The sequence below is a fragment of the Hippichthys cyanospilos genome, chromosome 8 (assembly GCF_059441005.1).
Source record: "Hippichthys cyanospilos isolate Australia breed blue-spotted pipefish chromosome 8, RoL_Hcya_1.0, whole genome shotgun sequence".
NCBI lineage: Eukaryota > Metazoa > Chordata > Actinopteri > Syngnathiformes > Syngnathidae > Hippichthys > Hippichthys cyanospilos.
The window spans coordinates 10,963,464-10,978,960 of record NC_142376.1 but is presented as its reverse complement, the minus strand read 5'-3'; the positions used below and the strand labels follow the sequence as shown (position 1 = coordinate 10,978,960).

Here is a 15,497-nt window from a genome sequence, read left to right as displayed (position 1 = left end):
TCCCAACACAGTCAAGGGCATACTTGAATGAAAAAATTTGGAGATGCTTCTTTTTCAAAAAGAATGTTTAATCTGTGCTCAGAGATGTCAATGATGTGTGGCTTTGAAAAAGAATAAATAGAATTTGTCTAGTTTTCAGTGATTTTAAGATATATGCCATAGATTTTTTTTTTTTACAAACATTGCCCAATTTATTGCAATAAGTATCGCAATGCGCCTTTGCTCGTAGCTATTATCCACTATATTGCTTCTTCTGGGTCACTGAGAAGCTGGAGTCCATTCGGGCTGAAGCTGGCTAAGATTCACTGTGTACAGTTCATTCAAATACGGATACTGTCAGAGAACCAGCACCAGTTGATGTTTTAATCAAGCGCACCAACATTTCAACGTTTGGATCTCAAGTTGTCTACAGCTATCCAAAGAGCATCTTGCAGGTACCTTAATTCTTGGCTTGAAAAATGAAGGTGCAGGCTATTACTTTCTGATCCAAAACCATTCACAGTTGTGTTGTTTCCCTTGTGTGGTTGAGCCTCTGGATCATTGCTCCTTAGATAAACCCTAAGTCTGCATCTATCCCCTTAGACCGTCTGATTTGGTCTACGTCACAGGGGACGTAATCCTGGTCTGGCCCAAGAATAGAATGCTGGGAGGGGCCGAGTCACCGGAGAGACGCTCCCGAGTCACCGTGCATGTGTCCCTCGATAATCCCTTCTTAAAAAGCTTCTGAGCCGGGTAAGAGTTTGGGAACTCGGGCTTAGACCGTGGGAGCTGTACTGGGCAGTATCCCCCACACCTTAGCTGAGGAGGATTCACATACAAATAAAGAACTGTTTTGGATTCTAAGAGGACTTTGCTTCCACAAGGATGAACTTTGCAGCCCATTTATTCTACGCAAGCTACTTGAGTGCTCGACTGGAACGATTGTTTTCACCAAAGCCTGCACTTAAAGACATCGAAGAAAATGACCCCTTTTGGCACAGGTGGGAATCGTGTAGTGACCCAGACCCATCGGAACGCTCCTCCACCCAGATCAAACCAGATGTAATACAATGTCTGTGTGACAAAAAAGCTCAGAACAAAGACGAGACTTTTGATTTAAGTGCAGTTCCTACCTCGGTCCCGCTTTCTGTTTTTAATCCACTTTTTCAGCATGCTCAAACAAGTCCCCCTCATACCAAAAAAGACCTGTTTTCATGGAAGCCTGTGATTAAAAACGGCAAAGAGAATGTTACTTTTTGGCAGAGTTTGGATACATGTGTTGACCCAGGCATGGAGCTCTCCTCTACCCTCATCAATCCAGTAGTAATACCCAGTTCCTGTGATGAAAATCAACCTCCAGTCCTAAACAAAAACAACACTTCTAGCGTACCTTCAGTTCCAGCCTCAGTCCCTGCTCCTGCTTGTCCTTCACTTTTACAGATTTCACTAGATAGTCCCCCTCACAGCAAAATCGAATCAACAAACCAATCAGCTTGTTCTTCGGATCAAAATTTGACAGCTTTGGTCTCCAAATTAACAATAGCCAAACTTACCTCCAAACAGACTCTTTGTCCACAGAGGTCTACACCCACATCTTGTCCAGATTCATCCAAGTCCCTCACAGCATCACAATCTTTTGTCTGCCTACCTTCTAAGCCTTCTGTCCCTGCTTTTAATCAAGAGAGCTTGCTTCCTTCCCTGGATGCCTTGGTAGACTTTCTCCTTCGTTTGGCACTTTATATCGTTCTCTTTTTTGTTGCCAGGTAATGCTAAAAAAATATCTTATGCCTGATGTAAGCGTTGCACTCTAGAAATCAGTCTATCTTTCTTCTGTCCTACGTACACGCTTTTCATTTTTTTGTGGCAAGTATACATAGAAATACACTTTTTGGAATTACCCAATTAAAGTAGAATATGCTGTTAAGTGTTTTTTGCTCACCCATACAACAATTCAAGAGTATGCCATATCACTAAACAATAACTTTATTTAACTATTCATTATCAGGGGAAAATTAATACAATGACCTTGTTTCATGTTTTAATAGTTCATTTTAGTTCGGGGGTTTCATTAACTGGTGTTTTCAGAAAAACAACACAGCCCCTCTACTCTTCACTATATCTGCTAATGGTATTACTTGCAGAGATATATGATGAAGTTCATGGCTAATTACAGCCAGACTATTTTAAAAGTATGAACCATATAGTGATGTGTTAGCCATTAATGATGAACCAGTATTTTCTGCTTTGATTTGGAATCAGATCTTTGAGCTGTGGCATTGATGTTCCTATAGTAGCCAGATTCTGTATCTTACCATTTTTTAGAAAATTTCGAAGTGAGATATGTCATCCAAGTCTTGCTGTTTTTGGGGGCAAAGTTTTTAGAATGAATGGGCTGCAGCTGCACACTTAATTTTAGAATTGCAGCTAACTATACGTTGGAACGTGAACTTTTAAGCTCCTGTATGTTCCCCTCAGTGAGGCAGAGTACTGCCTGCTTCACCGCATGTGTTTTCTGTGTGCTATTATGCAATGCGCAAAAGTAAATAAGCAATACACAAATATAAGATACCTTGTATGAAATTATGGATCTCAAAACATTATATCAGATCCATGACTGGATCTAGATATATGACTCATTACAAGCCTCCTCAAACCACAAAGTGAGGGATTTAGGGGGTGAGGGCATCCCTTCAAAAAGAATATCCCTATACTGCCCAAACCAAATAATTAAAAATAACATTAATTTGATATAAAATGTGTTTGTTTCTTGAATTTCAAGATGGAGGTGAGCCAGAGCCTCCTCTGCCTGTGTGTCCCTGATGACTCGGTACTAAAACTGTTCTGCTTCATTGTAACATTTGAGAGTACTCTTCTCTAAATGGGAACAAAAATAAGACAAGAAATAAATGTGGTAATGTTAGCTGCGCACACTTTGTACAACGGCGCTGCAGCCCCGGGCCTTTCCATTCATTCACTGTGTTGTTTACGAGTACACTATGTGGCGGAATAATGGACTGCGAGCCTCTGATAAGTGGGGCAGAGGGTAATAATGGAGCTAGATGACAGAGTAAAAGGTCAAAGAGTGGTGGTTTAAGTAGAAGTAGCTATGACTAAAATGCAATCAGGCTGCTTGGAAAGCTGACTACCGCTCGCCGAAGTCCAGAATGTAAGCAACAGTAAAGAAACAGAGCGAAAGTAGACTCAAGTTAAAGTGTATCGTACATCATACTTATCACACTTCCTGACAACCGCACCCTTTACTCCAGTTTATATCTAATTATATGTGGACAGGCTCTGGAGCACACACAAACGCAGAGTTTCAAACGTTGTCATTAACCAAATGTGAGCTTCTTTAATGTCTAGGTGACGGGGTTAATCTCCAAAGGCTATAAGCCTATTATTATGTTTATACTGTGTGAAAGGCCTGCTAACTAACTCGGCGGTGGCAAAAGAAGCTCCACCAGTTTGATGTTTTGTTCACAAGGTTTTTACATTATGGTCAGATAATGTGAAATGACACTTGACTGTTTAAAGGGCTGTTCTATTATATTTGAACCCAATCTACCAGGCTGCTATAAATCAAATGACCATGCCTTTGAGCCGTAATTGCCACTTTATTCATTTGTGTGAGCCATGAAAAGAAAAAGTGGACAACTAATGAATCATAAGTTACCTTGTACTGCAGATGCAATCTGTCACAGTGAATAGAAAGTTGTGTTGACATGAAAGGTGAATCCATTCTTCTTAGACAGGAGAGGTTGTTCTTAGTAATATCAGTTTCAGGAATTGGCTCATATTTATTTCAGTTATTGAAGGTCAAAACTATAAAAAATCTTAAATACTAAAACTCCCACTTCCAGAACATTCTGACATTCACTTTCAAACATTTAATTGGCTTTGGTTTTATATCCCAATTAGAATGTCCCGCATTTTATTTGACTCGTAAGTTCACTGATGTCTTAGGTTGTTGAAAAGTGTACATTAATATTGTCCTTAAAAATCCAGTTATTTAACCTGTCCCAGCGTAAAGTACAAAAAAGGCTGCTCCTTAAACATCTTTTTGAAATGCTGGGAGGTGGCCAGAGGTAGGCCACCTTGGAAAAAAATTCAATATCTGTAAAAGTTCTGTCATTTTTACATGCATGCAGTATTATTATACCCTTTAACAATTACCAGTTATTTACGTAAACTAAATTTTAAAGTTATATAATAAAATGCAAAAATATTTATTATATGAAAGCCTGAATGTGCATGCCACCCCTGGCTGAGATGTTGTGATATGCTGGCCACCCCATAGAAAAATCTCTGGCTATACCTTCATGGCTAGGTTCACACTGCTGGGCTTCATGCTCAACTCTGGATTTTTTGTGAAATCCGTTTTTCACAAAAGGACACTGTGACGTCAAACACAGCGGTACGCTTAACATTCTTGTTTCCAGAAGTACCACAATGGTTAGCCGAATGGCTGTCTTACCAGAGTCACAATATTTTCAATCTTTTACATTTAAGATGGAAAGGAGGGGGAACGGTGCGCCATTTGGCTGTGTCATTTTGGGACATGACAGCAACGTCTCCCTCACATGTTTAGAAAGAGACATACACACGGACATTTTGCTCTTGTCCCTCAGCGAACGTCCATATTATAACATTAAAAAAGTCAAATAATACCAATGACACTCTATTTGAACGACACTTTTTTTACGTTGTGTTTTACTTACCAAATATCCATAATAATGTAGAAAAACATCTTAGAAATCTTTTTAGCCACTTGATTGATGAAATTTGTTAGAGTGGAGGCTAAAACCCTTTTTTTCAATAGTCAGTCATCTTGTATCATTTTTTAGGTGTAAAACATGGACAGTGTTTCAAAGATATCTGGACTTCTACTTTTTAGAGAGGAGCTGCGTTTGGGCCCTGCGGATCCAGATGAATCTTACAAAGGAGTGCTGCTCAGTAATGGCGCCGTGGGCCGCAGACCGACACTCATTGAACCAGAGAGGTTGAAGGACTTTGGTGAGGAGGAACTCCTCAACGGGGACGTGAAAGTCCACGTCACCAGAGCAAAGGTCGAAACACCTGTAATCACACTAAAGGAACCGCCAAAAACCAGACGAGTCAGCGAGTTCAGGATCGTCCCGAGACCGCCTATTCAGTACTTGCGCTTTGAGGACATAAGCGCCGCCGCCTTCACTATCCAATCAGGGATACAGAAGACACCTTGCACAGTAAACGACCACAATAACAAATCTTTGACACATCTAGATCAGATTCAATGAGAACATTTTTGTTTTAATTCTAGTGCATTTTTAGGAGCGACTTTATGATTGAAATTCCTTTACCATAAAATACTACAATCTGTCTTGTGCTTCTCAGTACTCACGACTATCCAAACAATATGGTATGGAGATTTATCTGAAGAAGGAGCACCTGCACTACACGGGCTCAGTCAAGGAGAGAGGAGTGTTGTACCTGCTCTCTTCCCTCACACAGGTAAAACAAAGGATGATCCTTTTCTGCCTGTGCGGTCATGTGACATTCGAATCTGCTTTGTCAGCCAGATGTAGCGGTACAGTAGTTTGTGTGTGCAATGTTAGGGAACTAGGTAAAGGTGTCTTTAAGTGCGACGTAACCTTTAACTTGAAGGAGAAATAATTGGGTTTCCGACACCCGGGCGAGTGCTTGCTCATGAACTAATGAACCCCGCCAAGATGAGGAATAAATCGTTGAAGGCAACCTGAACGGTCCGGTTGCGATTAATTAAATGTTATGACAATGAAATGACCTGAAGCAAAGAGAAAGTTCATCAAGATGCTTGATGAGGACTGCACTAGAGTTGATTAAAGTGCTTATTTCCAACATTTGTTTTCAGAGATCTATACCCAAGACATAAAATGACGCAGATAATTGAAACTGGAAAATATCGCCAAAAACTAAAATTGTAATTGTAATTGTTTTTTGTACTCATTCTGCATGATTGTGATTTAGGATTGGGATTTAATGACCAATGTCATGATTTTGTGTATTTTTTAAGTGAACCATAGAGAAAATGGATGGATTGTTGAAAAGAATAAAAACAAAATACCTTGTGGAACAATCCCTTTCATGCTCAGCCTATTCATTGATGTCCAATCTTTTATTCCATCAAAACACATAATACAAACGACATAGAGCAAACACAAATGTAAACTATAGTGAACTCCAGTGAATAGACTGGGTCTCAAGAAGATTCAAGTTTCAAATCAAACCAAATTTTATTTGAATAGCCCTAAATCGCCGAAGTCTCAAAGGGCTTCACAGATGAAAAGAGGTCATGTCGAGAGTTCTTTTGAATAAAGAAGTCATGAAAAAGAAGGCATACAGACATCTTTTCGGTGTAAGGTACACAACAGCATCCCCTGTCAAAGCTCCCAGATGGGGAAGGAAAAACTCAAAAACCCCAATTTGGGGAAAATCAGAAACCTTCAGAAGGGACCACAGGTGGGAGGAGCCCCCTTCCAGGCCCAGACTGCTTTGATTTGAATTTATTTGACAAAGGAAAACAATGGTCCCTTGATCTTGATCATAGATCATTCTTTGTTTGCAGGAGCAGCAGAGGAAGGGGGTGATCGTTGCTACTGACTGTAACTTCTCCCTGGCTGTGGCCCACCATGCAGTGGAGCTGAAGATCCCCGTGTTTGCAATCATGCCGTCATGTTGCTCTTCACCTCGTCTGAGGATCTACCGAGACTATGGCGCTATGGTTATATCCTATGGCAGCACTGGTCAAGACTCTCAGAACCACGGCCGCCATCTGGCAAAAGACAATGGATACCTCTACCTGCAAGAGTGAGTATTTTCTCCTCAGTTTACCTCACCTCAAATGAAGTAGTGTTGGAAATGTATAAGATCACAAATGATAAGATGATGAAAGGGAAAATATTCTTGTCAGTTAAAAGTCCAATCCCTAACTCTTAACTTTGTTTATGTTTTAAAAAGTTGAATGAGAACTTGGAAAAGCAAATATCTCCTTATAGTTTTTCGGGTGTGTGTAGATCAAGTTCTCCAAACCTTTAGAATAGCACAAAGTCTTTTTTTTTTTTTTTTCAAAATAACACGTCAAAATTTCACTTGTTCTTGTTTTCGAATTAATATGACAATATCTTTTAGTCAGGAGGTCACAGGAATTCAATGTCGGTTTGCAGATAATAATGGGTTTGTAAATAGCTGACACAGAGTGGTCATTCAATCTCAATGTTGTGTTTTTGGAGTGCACAGTCCAGACCTTCAATCCCAAAGACGTGTTTATTTGTTTTTACACACTCCAAAAACAATTAGGTCAAAAATAACCCGATTATGGCTCAAAAAAGGACCAACCTAACATTTGGGTTGATTTGACCTAAGTTTCTGTTTTTTTATAACACAACCCAATTTGAGTTAAACAAAATACCCATTTTGACATTATTTTTATGGAAAACAACCAAGGACGTTGGGTCAGATTGACTCAAATATGTATTGCATCTGTCTTTTTTTGGACCCATAATTAGGTTATTTTTAACTTTTTTTAGAGTGCGTAGTCCAGACCTTCAATTCCAGGTTCTTATCTACAGTACGATATTTGTTTCTTTAAATAGAAGAAGGGTCTGAAAAGAGCTTACACTGAATGAGTTATATATAATGTGTTCTTGTGTATTCAGGCAAAAATAGGTTGAATAAGTTTTGCAGAGCTTTGTACTACGTGTTTAGTTCTATTTTACACAACTTTAATGGAGTTGGAGTTTGTATTTCCTGATAGTTAACAGTTTGAAAAAGGTAATTAAGACAACATTTTTGTGCTGTTCAGAGATGAAAGTGCGACCTACCTGGCAGGACTGGGCACAGTGGGCATGGAGATCTACGAACAAGTACCCAAACTTGATGCGGTGGTGGTCCCTGCGGCTGGACAGTACGGTCTACTGGCAGGCACGGCGGCAGCCATCAAGCATCTCAACTCAAACATTCTAGTCATTGTAAGTTAACGCACAAGAAGAATATATAAAAACAAATTCTACAGTATGAGTTAAATTGGTTCTTTTAGAGCAAAATGAGGTCCTATTCCCCATAAACCCTTCTTTTTCTTGCTCGCCTCCTACATTTCTCTGGTGCGGCTCCAAGGAGGTTTCTCATTGAGTCTGTTTTTTCTTAACAAGATAAATGCATTTGATATTCCTCCCTGTTTTTCTTGGCTCCATTATCTGCCCACTGCTAAAAGTCTGACAGCTTTAGGTCTGTTTACACTGGAGGAAAGGATGAGCTTCTTATTTTTCATCTCAAATATATAATACAGTCTCTTGGATTTAACGAAGTGCCTTGCATTAAAACGCACGGGGGCTGGCGGAGGTGAAAATGCACGGATGCTCTTACTAATTTACTGTGATCAAAGAATTAAAGATGCACAAATAAATCTTTGTGCGGCACATTCTACAGTACGCTCAGTGCTTGTGAGGGGGCTGTGCGTATGAGGGCGGCCTGAAAGAATATTTCATAATATTTATTTTATATGTTTCTGTGGTCCAAAAAGCGCTGCGGTACACATAATAATTCTGTGTGTGGACTCTCTTCAACAGGGAATAGAACCTGAAGGTTTTCCTTTGCTGCTGCAATCTCTGAAGACAGATGGCCCCATCAAAGACATTCATTGCAACCCGAATACCAAACTGTATGGAGGTAAACATGCCACGTTTGAAAGACTTGAATTCATTAATTAAATGTGGAGTCAAAGTCGATCAAAGCAAGTTTGAATATGCATTCACCTGTCCTGTTTTTGTGCTGATCCTCTTGTAACGCAACATATGTTGCTCTCCTGTTGTCAGATCTCATGGAGTGCTCACTCGGTATCAACACCTTCCAGCTGGCCAAGAAACTCGTAGATAAAGTCATCTCTGTCAGGTATTCGAAAACAAACCGAAAATTTGGAGTGTATAGTTTTGTCCGAATGTAAATACCTTCATTAGATGATGGGCCAAGAGGCACTACTGGACAAAACATTTGGTTTTAATGACATCCTTCAGATGACTCATTTCAACATTGCACATTGCTGGGCTTTAGTAATTGGTTAATAATAATGAATAATGCATCACTTTTACATAGCGCTTTTCAAGACACTCAAGGATGCTTTACAATGGATACATTATTCATGCGATTGTATGTCAGTTTGTTTTATGTTTGTTTGTCTGGAAACTTTCAGCACTCCTCTGAAAATTATCCCCAAATATTGCTAGATGCAATATTTATGTAACTATACTATTCTTATTGTCATTTGTTGTTGTCGTATTATTTACTTATTTGGAAACTCCACTGTGGTGGTTTCTGAAGGTAAAATTATAATAAATAAATAAATGTCACAGTCATACTTCTGGACCTAAATATATGCACTCTAAAATTTCAATAATACAATAAGGAAAGCACATTTTAAACTTTGAGGTGTCTGAATGATGTGGAATCAGTAATCCAAATGTAAGCAATATATTTTCATGTTAATATCTCACTCCAGTAGTGATGCTGAAAGGAAATGAAACCTGTGTACTGTCCTCAAAATACATGTGGTTGATTCATATTTATGAGTGTCCAACACATCCCCCGGGTTACACTGGCGAGATACAATTGTACAGTTTGAGTCCCATTTACTCTGTGATTTCCTGTGGCATCGCATTGATGTGTTTTTTTCTTGTGCTGTTTCTGATGAGATTTGGCTGTTCTAGTGTTTTAAAGGAAAAATAAATCTAAAATAAAAGTTTCGTAATGATCTCATTGTAAATTCAACTGCTAAAATATATTATGACGCTGCTCAATTTCACTTATTTTGATCTGAGCACTCATTAAAGATTTGATGTGTTCCTCCTTTGCAGTGAAGAAGATTCTTTGGTGGCGATGTTGAGGTTTCAAGAGTTTGAGCGCTCCACCGTGGACACGGAGGGAGCCATGGGTTTGGCTGCCATCTTGGCTGGACAACTGACAGAATTGAAAGGCAAAAGGTGAGTTTCATTTGTTCCACTTTCAGATTTGTAGAGGTGGGACTTCAGGAGTGTTTTTCCGGTTGCTTCGCTCAGTATTAGAGAAGGGGTTGTTCTCATTTACATGCAAACACTGTCATATTGTTGCAATAGCGTGTCGTTCTGTCACGCTTTCCCTGGAGCAGGCTCTCAAATGATTCGATCGCTTCAATCGCAGTAATTCTGCCGTGCTGCGTGATGAATTGTAAACAACAAACTATTCTGACTCACAGTCCACACAGATTAGATTGTGATAACCCGCTGTTGCTTTGAAAGTCTGCAGACATCATTTGAGTTGTGAATTTGTCCTCCAACATGCATGTTAATAGAGTTTTCCAATCGATTTGATGACTCGTACGGCATTAGTGTACTCTATGAATGAAGCTATTGGAATATTTATATAGAAACAGAAAATGACAATAGAAGAAAATATGGCGTTTGTTTCTGGGAGTGTGCCATTGGCAATATTTTCCACAATCTTAGTTGTTATTCATTCCAATAGTCAAAAAGTGTTTGATGGGGTTGTTCATCAATAGTTCTGGGGATAAAGCTATCTCTGAGTCTGATTTCCTAGGCCCTAACATTAACCATAAATATCACGTCATTGCCTAACCCTAACGCTTACCCCTTTGGGGCCCATTGTGTTGTTCGCGGTCAAAAAAAACTACATAAAAAAAAATACATTAAAAAAAAACACTCAGCCGAAAAATAGAACGTAAATCGAGAAAAAAAGAACAAAGCGTTGTACACATCGAATGCTGCTCACGCTAGGTGGTAAAGATTATTAAGTAGTAGGCCGTTGTCACCACATTGCTACCGGAAGGAACTTCAAAATAAAATCATTGTTTCATACATGACTTGACATCCCGCATTTTATTTTGAAGCATTGTCTGACTTTCTCACTACATTTGGGTGTGTGACAAATACAGTGGCTTGCCAGGCACCAGATCCTCTGCATGCCTCATTGCACTTCTGGGCCAACATCCTTAAAAAAAATAAATACATAAAAATAAAATTACACGTCTCACCCTTATTAGTTACTGCCCAGTAAATGTGTCCTACCTGGGTGATTTTTCTCTTTTCCGATGAGTGCTGGAAAGCCTAAGTAAGCTGAGTGAGTCCGAGTGTCTCTCACTGCAGTTGGTCAAATCTGTGCTCAAACAATATTGCAACGTGTCTGTGTAGGGTGGCAGTCGTTGTGAGCAGTGCCAACATGGAGCTTGATCTGGTGAGGCAGTGTGTGGACAGAGCACTGGTGCTGGAAGACCGTGTCAGCAAGTTCTCCGTGCAGCTGGGAGAATGGCCCGGAGACATGGCCAAGCTGCTGGACATCCTGTCCAGAGAGGACGTCAGGTCAGTCAACTGTTCTATCTCTGTTTGGTCAGCAAACATCTCAGTGTTGGATAAACTCACGTTTTGTTGTTAATGATGAATTTTGATTAGGGTTTGATACATATATATTTGAAATGAATATGTTGGCTTAATTACCATGCCCGCATTTGCATGTACTGTAATGGTTTTTTTTTTTCCGGGTACTCCGGCTTCCTCCCACACAGCCCCCAAATATGCATGGCAGGTGTATCGGACACACTAAATTGTCCTTAGGTGTGATTGGGTGCGTGAATGATATGGTGACCTGCGATTAATAAGCTGGCCACCAGTTAAGCCCCACCTACTGCCTGAAGTCAGCTAGGATAGGTACCAGCAAGCCTGCGACCATGTATGTGTAAAGGGATGGATAGATGGAGAATTTAACACATCTAAATGAACAAATGTTAAACAAATAAATAAGTAACCACCACACACATGGAAATCTGCCAATATTTAAAAAGAAAAATAAATCATTTTCTATTTTCACTCAGACATGAAACCATATGTGCTAAAACGCCAATACGCATGTTCCTCCGATGATGCCGCGATGTTGCAGTTTGGTGACGTAACATCCCAATTCTCACGTGACGGCATTACAACAACCTTAATGGCGGACAATTGTGTTGTGGTTGCGCAATCTGCGCTGCTTGCTTTTGCTTTTATTGCTTTTTATTGCTTTTATTGCTTGCTTTTGCTTTCTTCATCTTCCTCTTCTTCTAACCTCCATTTTAATCTTTTTCCTTTCATTTCTTTTTCTTCCTTTTCTTCTTCTACCCTCCATTTTATTATTTTTTCCTTTCATTTCTTCTTCTACCCTCCATTTTATTATTTTTTCCTTTCATTCCTCCTTCTGTTTCTTGCTCCCTCTTCTTTTTCCTTTCATTTCTTCTTCCTTTTCTTTTTCTGCCATCCATGTTATTGTTTTTTCTCCTTTCTTTTTCTTCTAATAAACTCCTTTTCTTTATTTTCTTTCCATTTTTTCTTCTTCTAATTCTGTGCTTAGGCTTCTTTTTCTGTTTTTCGACAACTGCCTGCGTCTGCGCTACAGCGTCACCTCTTACTTGGCATTTACATTACAACTGTTCAGTATCCAGTGTCCTCTAATGGACAGATGCATTTCTTGAAGCGTGTGTACGAGGCTTTTTTTCAGAAGAATGCAGACGGTTTTGTGTGAACATAGCCATGGCTTTGATACTAAACATCTGAATGTGTTGTTTCCTTCCACAGGTTGTTGGACGTCAGCCATCGGAGGCATAGCGACAGGTCGGATCTCTTCAGGGCAAAGGTCAGTATTGAACAGTCAATCTGTCTGCTCAACTGTTGTTTAAATGTCAATGGTCTTTCACCACTTTGCAAAAGCAAAACAAAGACGACAGTGTTTGTTAGAAAAAAAGATACCCAAAAATGATGGAATACGCTCAAAACATTTGGAAGCACAATGTAGAGATTGCTGAAGTGATGTTTTATCGGAGAGCATAAGTCGCACCATGTAGACCACCTGGGGAATGTATTAACAGACATTACAAGATCAACCATCTGCTCTTCTGCGGAAATTGAATCAGGCAATGAAGAAAACACAAGGTTTGCCCCTTGCTGTCAAGTAGTTTTATGCCATAAGACATACAAAATCGCCAATTCCTTTGTTGAAGTGCACTAAGCTGGACTAATGCAATACAGTTTTGCTTTGTGATGTTTTGTCAATACATCATTTCCCCAGACCCTAGAGCTGTCACAAGGTGACAGCTTTGGAATGAGGCGAAGTTACACATATTGACCGTGTGTGTTTTTGTGTTGCCAGGTGGAGTGTGTGGTGGAAACGAGGGATAAGACACAAAGCGCTCAGCTGCGGAAGACGCTAAGTGAGCGCTATCCGTCCCTATGCTGGCTCGAGCGGTGATCGCCAGAAAAATGTTCAAACGATTTACAGTAATGGTTAAATCTCATGATGAAATGACACATCTTTAACGCGGGAGGACAGGACTCGAATCACATGCAGACAATGCATGTTCATCATGTGTGGGTACCGAAAAGCAATACAATCATAGAGCAAATATTCATTAAAAAAACCTTTACTGTATAATTGTTTATTTCCTACATTGGAGTAGTTAGCGAGGTTGTGTAAAACTCATGTAGTTTCCTCTCTATGGAGGAGCACGAATGATGCGGTATTGGCCTAAGTCCCCCGGTAGACATGCATGGAAGCATTTCATGCACGATATTAGTTGAACTCTTGGACTCCATTTGATTTTGCAAGTGCAAACATTGAGTGACTGGCGAGTGTTTATCTGTGTAAATAAAAAAATATAAGAGTTTCACATAAAAATATATTACGAAATGATTATTTTTGAACGGGTGTAAATATGTTTCGGAGTTATTTATACTGTTGTATAGTCATTATATTCACTCCAAGCAGAAACATTGTGAAGATATATATACTGTATATATATAATAAAAGTATAGTGTATTTAACATGATGCTTTTTTTATGTACGTAAGTACTCGTCTTCATCGTTGTACTAGATAGAGAGGTTTAGATGAGAATGGATTCATATTAGTTACAATATTATTACGTATGAATGCTAACACTAAATAGAAACAATAGTAGACAGCTTATACAGTTTCAAGAGAAAAAAATGTATATTCTTGACCTTGGTTTACGAGCCAGGCTAATTTTTATTGTAGGCTTACAAGATAGTTTTTTTTTTTCGTATATACATTAGTGTCATGGTAAAGCTATAATTACAATAAATGTTTTTTAAAGCATTCTATTTCATGCATCATCTCAAGTGCATATCCTCATGAGGGTCACCGTCCTGGTGACTTCGAAACCATTCATCTCCAACAAATGTTCAAGAAATTAAGCACTAATTGAATTTGCATTCTTGCAATTGTGTGTGTGAGTCATCCAAATGTCCCTCCTACAAATCATGGTCAACAATTTAATATTTCAAAATTAGACTTGCAGCCACCTGTAAATGTTGCTTCTCCGAGACTAAATTTAGCTCCTCCCCTCAGTTTAATATAATTCCTTGGACCAAGATACCATGAAGGACGTCAAACCCACAATTTTCAAGGTTTTGGCGTCATCTTGTGGCACTTATAAATGCTTTGGAAGGAACATAAGCCATGTACAGCACGCGTATATTATTTATTTGTAGCCGCGTATCCTCACTAGGGTCGCTGGCTTGCTGGTGCCTAACCCAGCAGTCTTCGGCCAGTTGGTGAGGGACCCTCCGAATATCCACGCAGCCAATCACAACTAAGGACATTTTAATACGTGCTAAACATCTGCCACGCATGTTTCTGGAGTGTGGGCGGAAGCCGGAGTGCCTGGAGAGAACCCATGCGGGTTCAGGAAGAACTTGCACACTCCACACAGGAAGGCTGGAGCAGCTGGATTTGACCCTTGGGACTCTGAACAATGAGGCGGATGTGCTAACCACTCATCCACTGAGCCGCCACACAAGTATATGTAGAAATCAATATGTATATATCTGAAAAGGTGGGAGGTATACGGTAAACTATTTTTCTATCAAACCCTCCAAAGGATTTCATAAAAGTCAAAGTCAAGTTTATTGTCAATTTCTTCACATGTGCTTAACATACAAAGGAATCGAAATTGCGTTTCTCACTATCCTCTGCGTTTTACATGTACAAAAACAAAGTGCAGGTGCGCAAGACGAGACAATCCTAAAAACTAGATTCTTATCTAAAAGAATCTATAAAAGTGCAGTAGCCAACTTTCAAATCCAACAAGTTAATATTGCCTAGTTAGTTATCATACCAAGAAATCGTTGACCTCCTTAAATTGACATTTGAGTAACCAATTTATATTTTCACTGCAGTATTTTACAAGTTTTGTGATATTACTTTTGTACAGGGAGGAAATTGGAGGACATCTCATGTTTTGTACAAGGAGGACATTGGATGGCATCTCATGTTTTTTTTAGCAGGAGCTAGCAAACTTGTTAATGTTCAAAGGTAAAACAATGTTTTAATATAAACATTTGCGTAAGCATCAGCTAGCAAACAAAAATTGCTTCTGCACCTGATTGAATTGTGGCAGAATGGCCAAGAAATGAACATTGACGTCCATTGTCCTTTTGCTGAATCACTTGGCTATTAGTTGATTAAATCAATA

At 39.4% G+C, this 15,497-nt stretch overlaps 1 protein-coding gene across 2 annotated transcripts; it reads left to right on the top strand.

The window, feature by feature from the left end:
* The first annotated feature begins 716 nt into the window (after positions 1 to 716).
* On the top strand, positions 717 to 13,826 carry LOC148420137 (uncharacterized). Of its 2 annotated transcripts, none has more exons than XM_088421303.1 (11): positions 717 to 1,742; positions 4,874 to 5,204; positions 5,353 to 5,469; positions 6,563 to 6,804; positions 7,799 to 7,964; positions 8,562 to 8,661; positions 8,808 to 8,883; positions 9,843 to 9,968; positions 11,172 to 11,339; positions 12,585 to 12,642; positions 13,156 to 13,826. In XM_088421303.1, the coding sequence occupies exons 1-11, from the start codon at positions 865 to 867 to the stop codon at positions 13,252 to 13,254; spliced, it is 2,361 nt and encodes a 786-aa protein (XP_088277429.1). In that variant the 5' UTR covers positions 717 to 864; the 3' UTR covers positions 13,255 to 13,826. The 2 variants fall into 2 exon arrangements, with proteins under 2 accessions (XP_088277429.1, XP_088277430.1); XM_088421304.1 differs by having other exon boundaries at positions 721 to 980.
* Positions 13,827 to 15,497: the final 1,671 nt, after the last annotated feature.

Excerpts from the sequence above, each read along its gene's own strand:
- LOC148420137 (XM_088421303.1), top strand. The coding sequence starts at position 865 with ATGAACTTTGCAGCCCATTTATTCTACGCAAGCTACTTGAGTGCTCGA. Across the intron at positions 9,969-11,171 it reads ACAGAATTGAAAGGCAAAAG|GGTGGCAGTCGTTGTGAGCA; the intron begins GTGAGTTTCATT and ends GTGTCTGTGTAG. Across the intron at positions 12,643-13,155 it reads CGGATCTCTTCAGGGCAAAG|GTGGAGTGTGTGGTGGAAAC; the intron begins GTCAGTATTGAA and ends TTGTGTTGCCAG.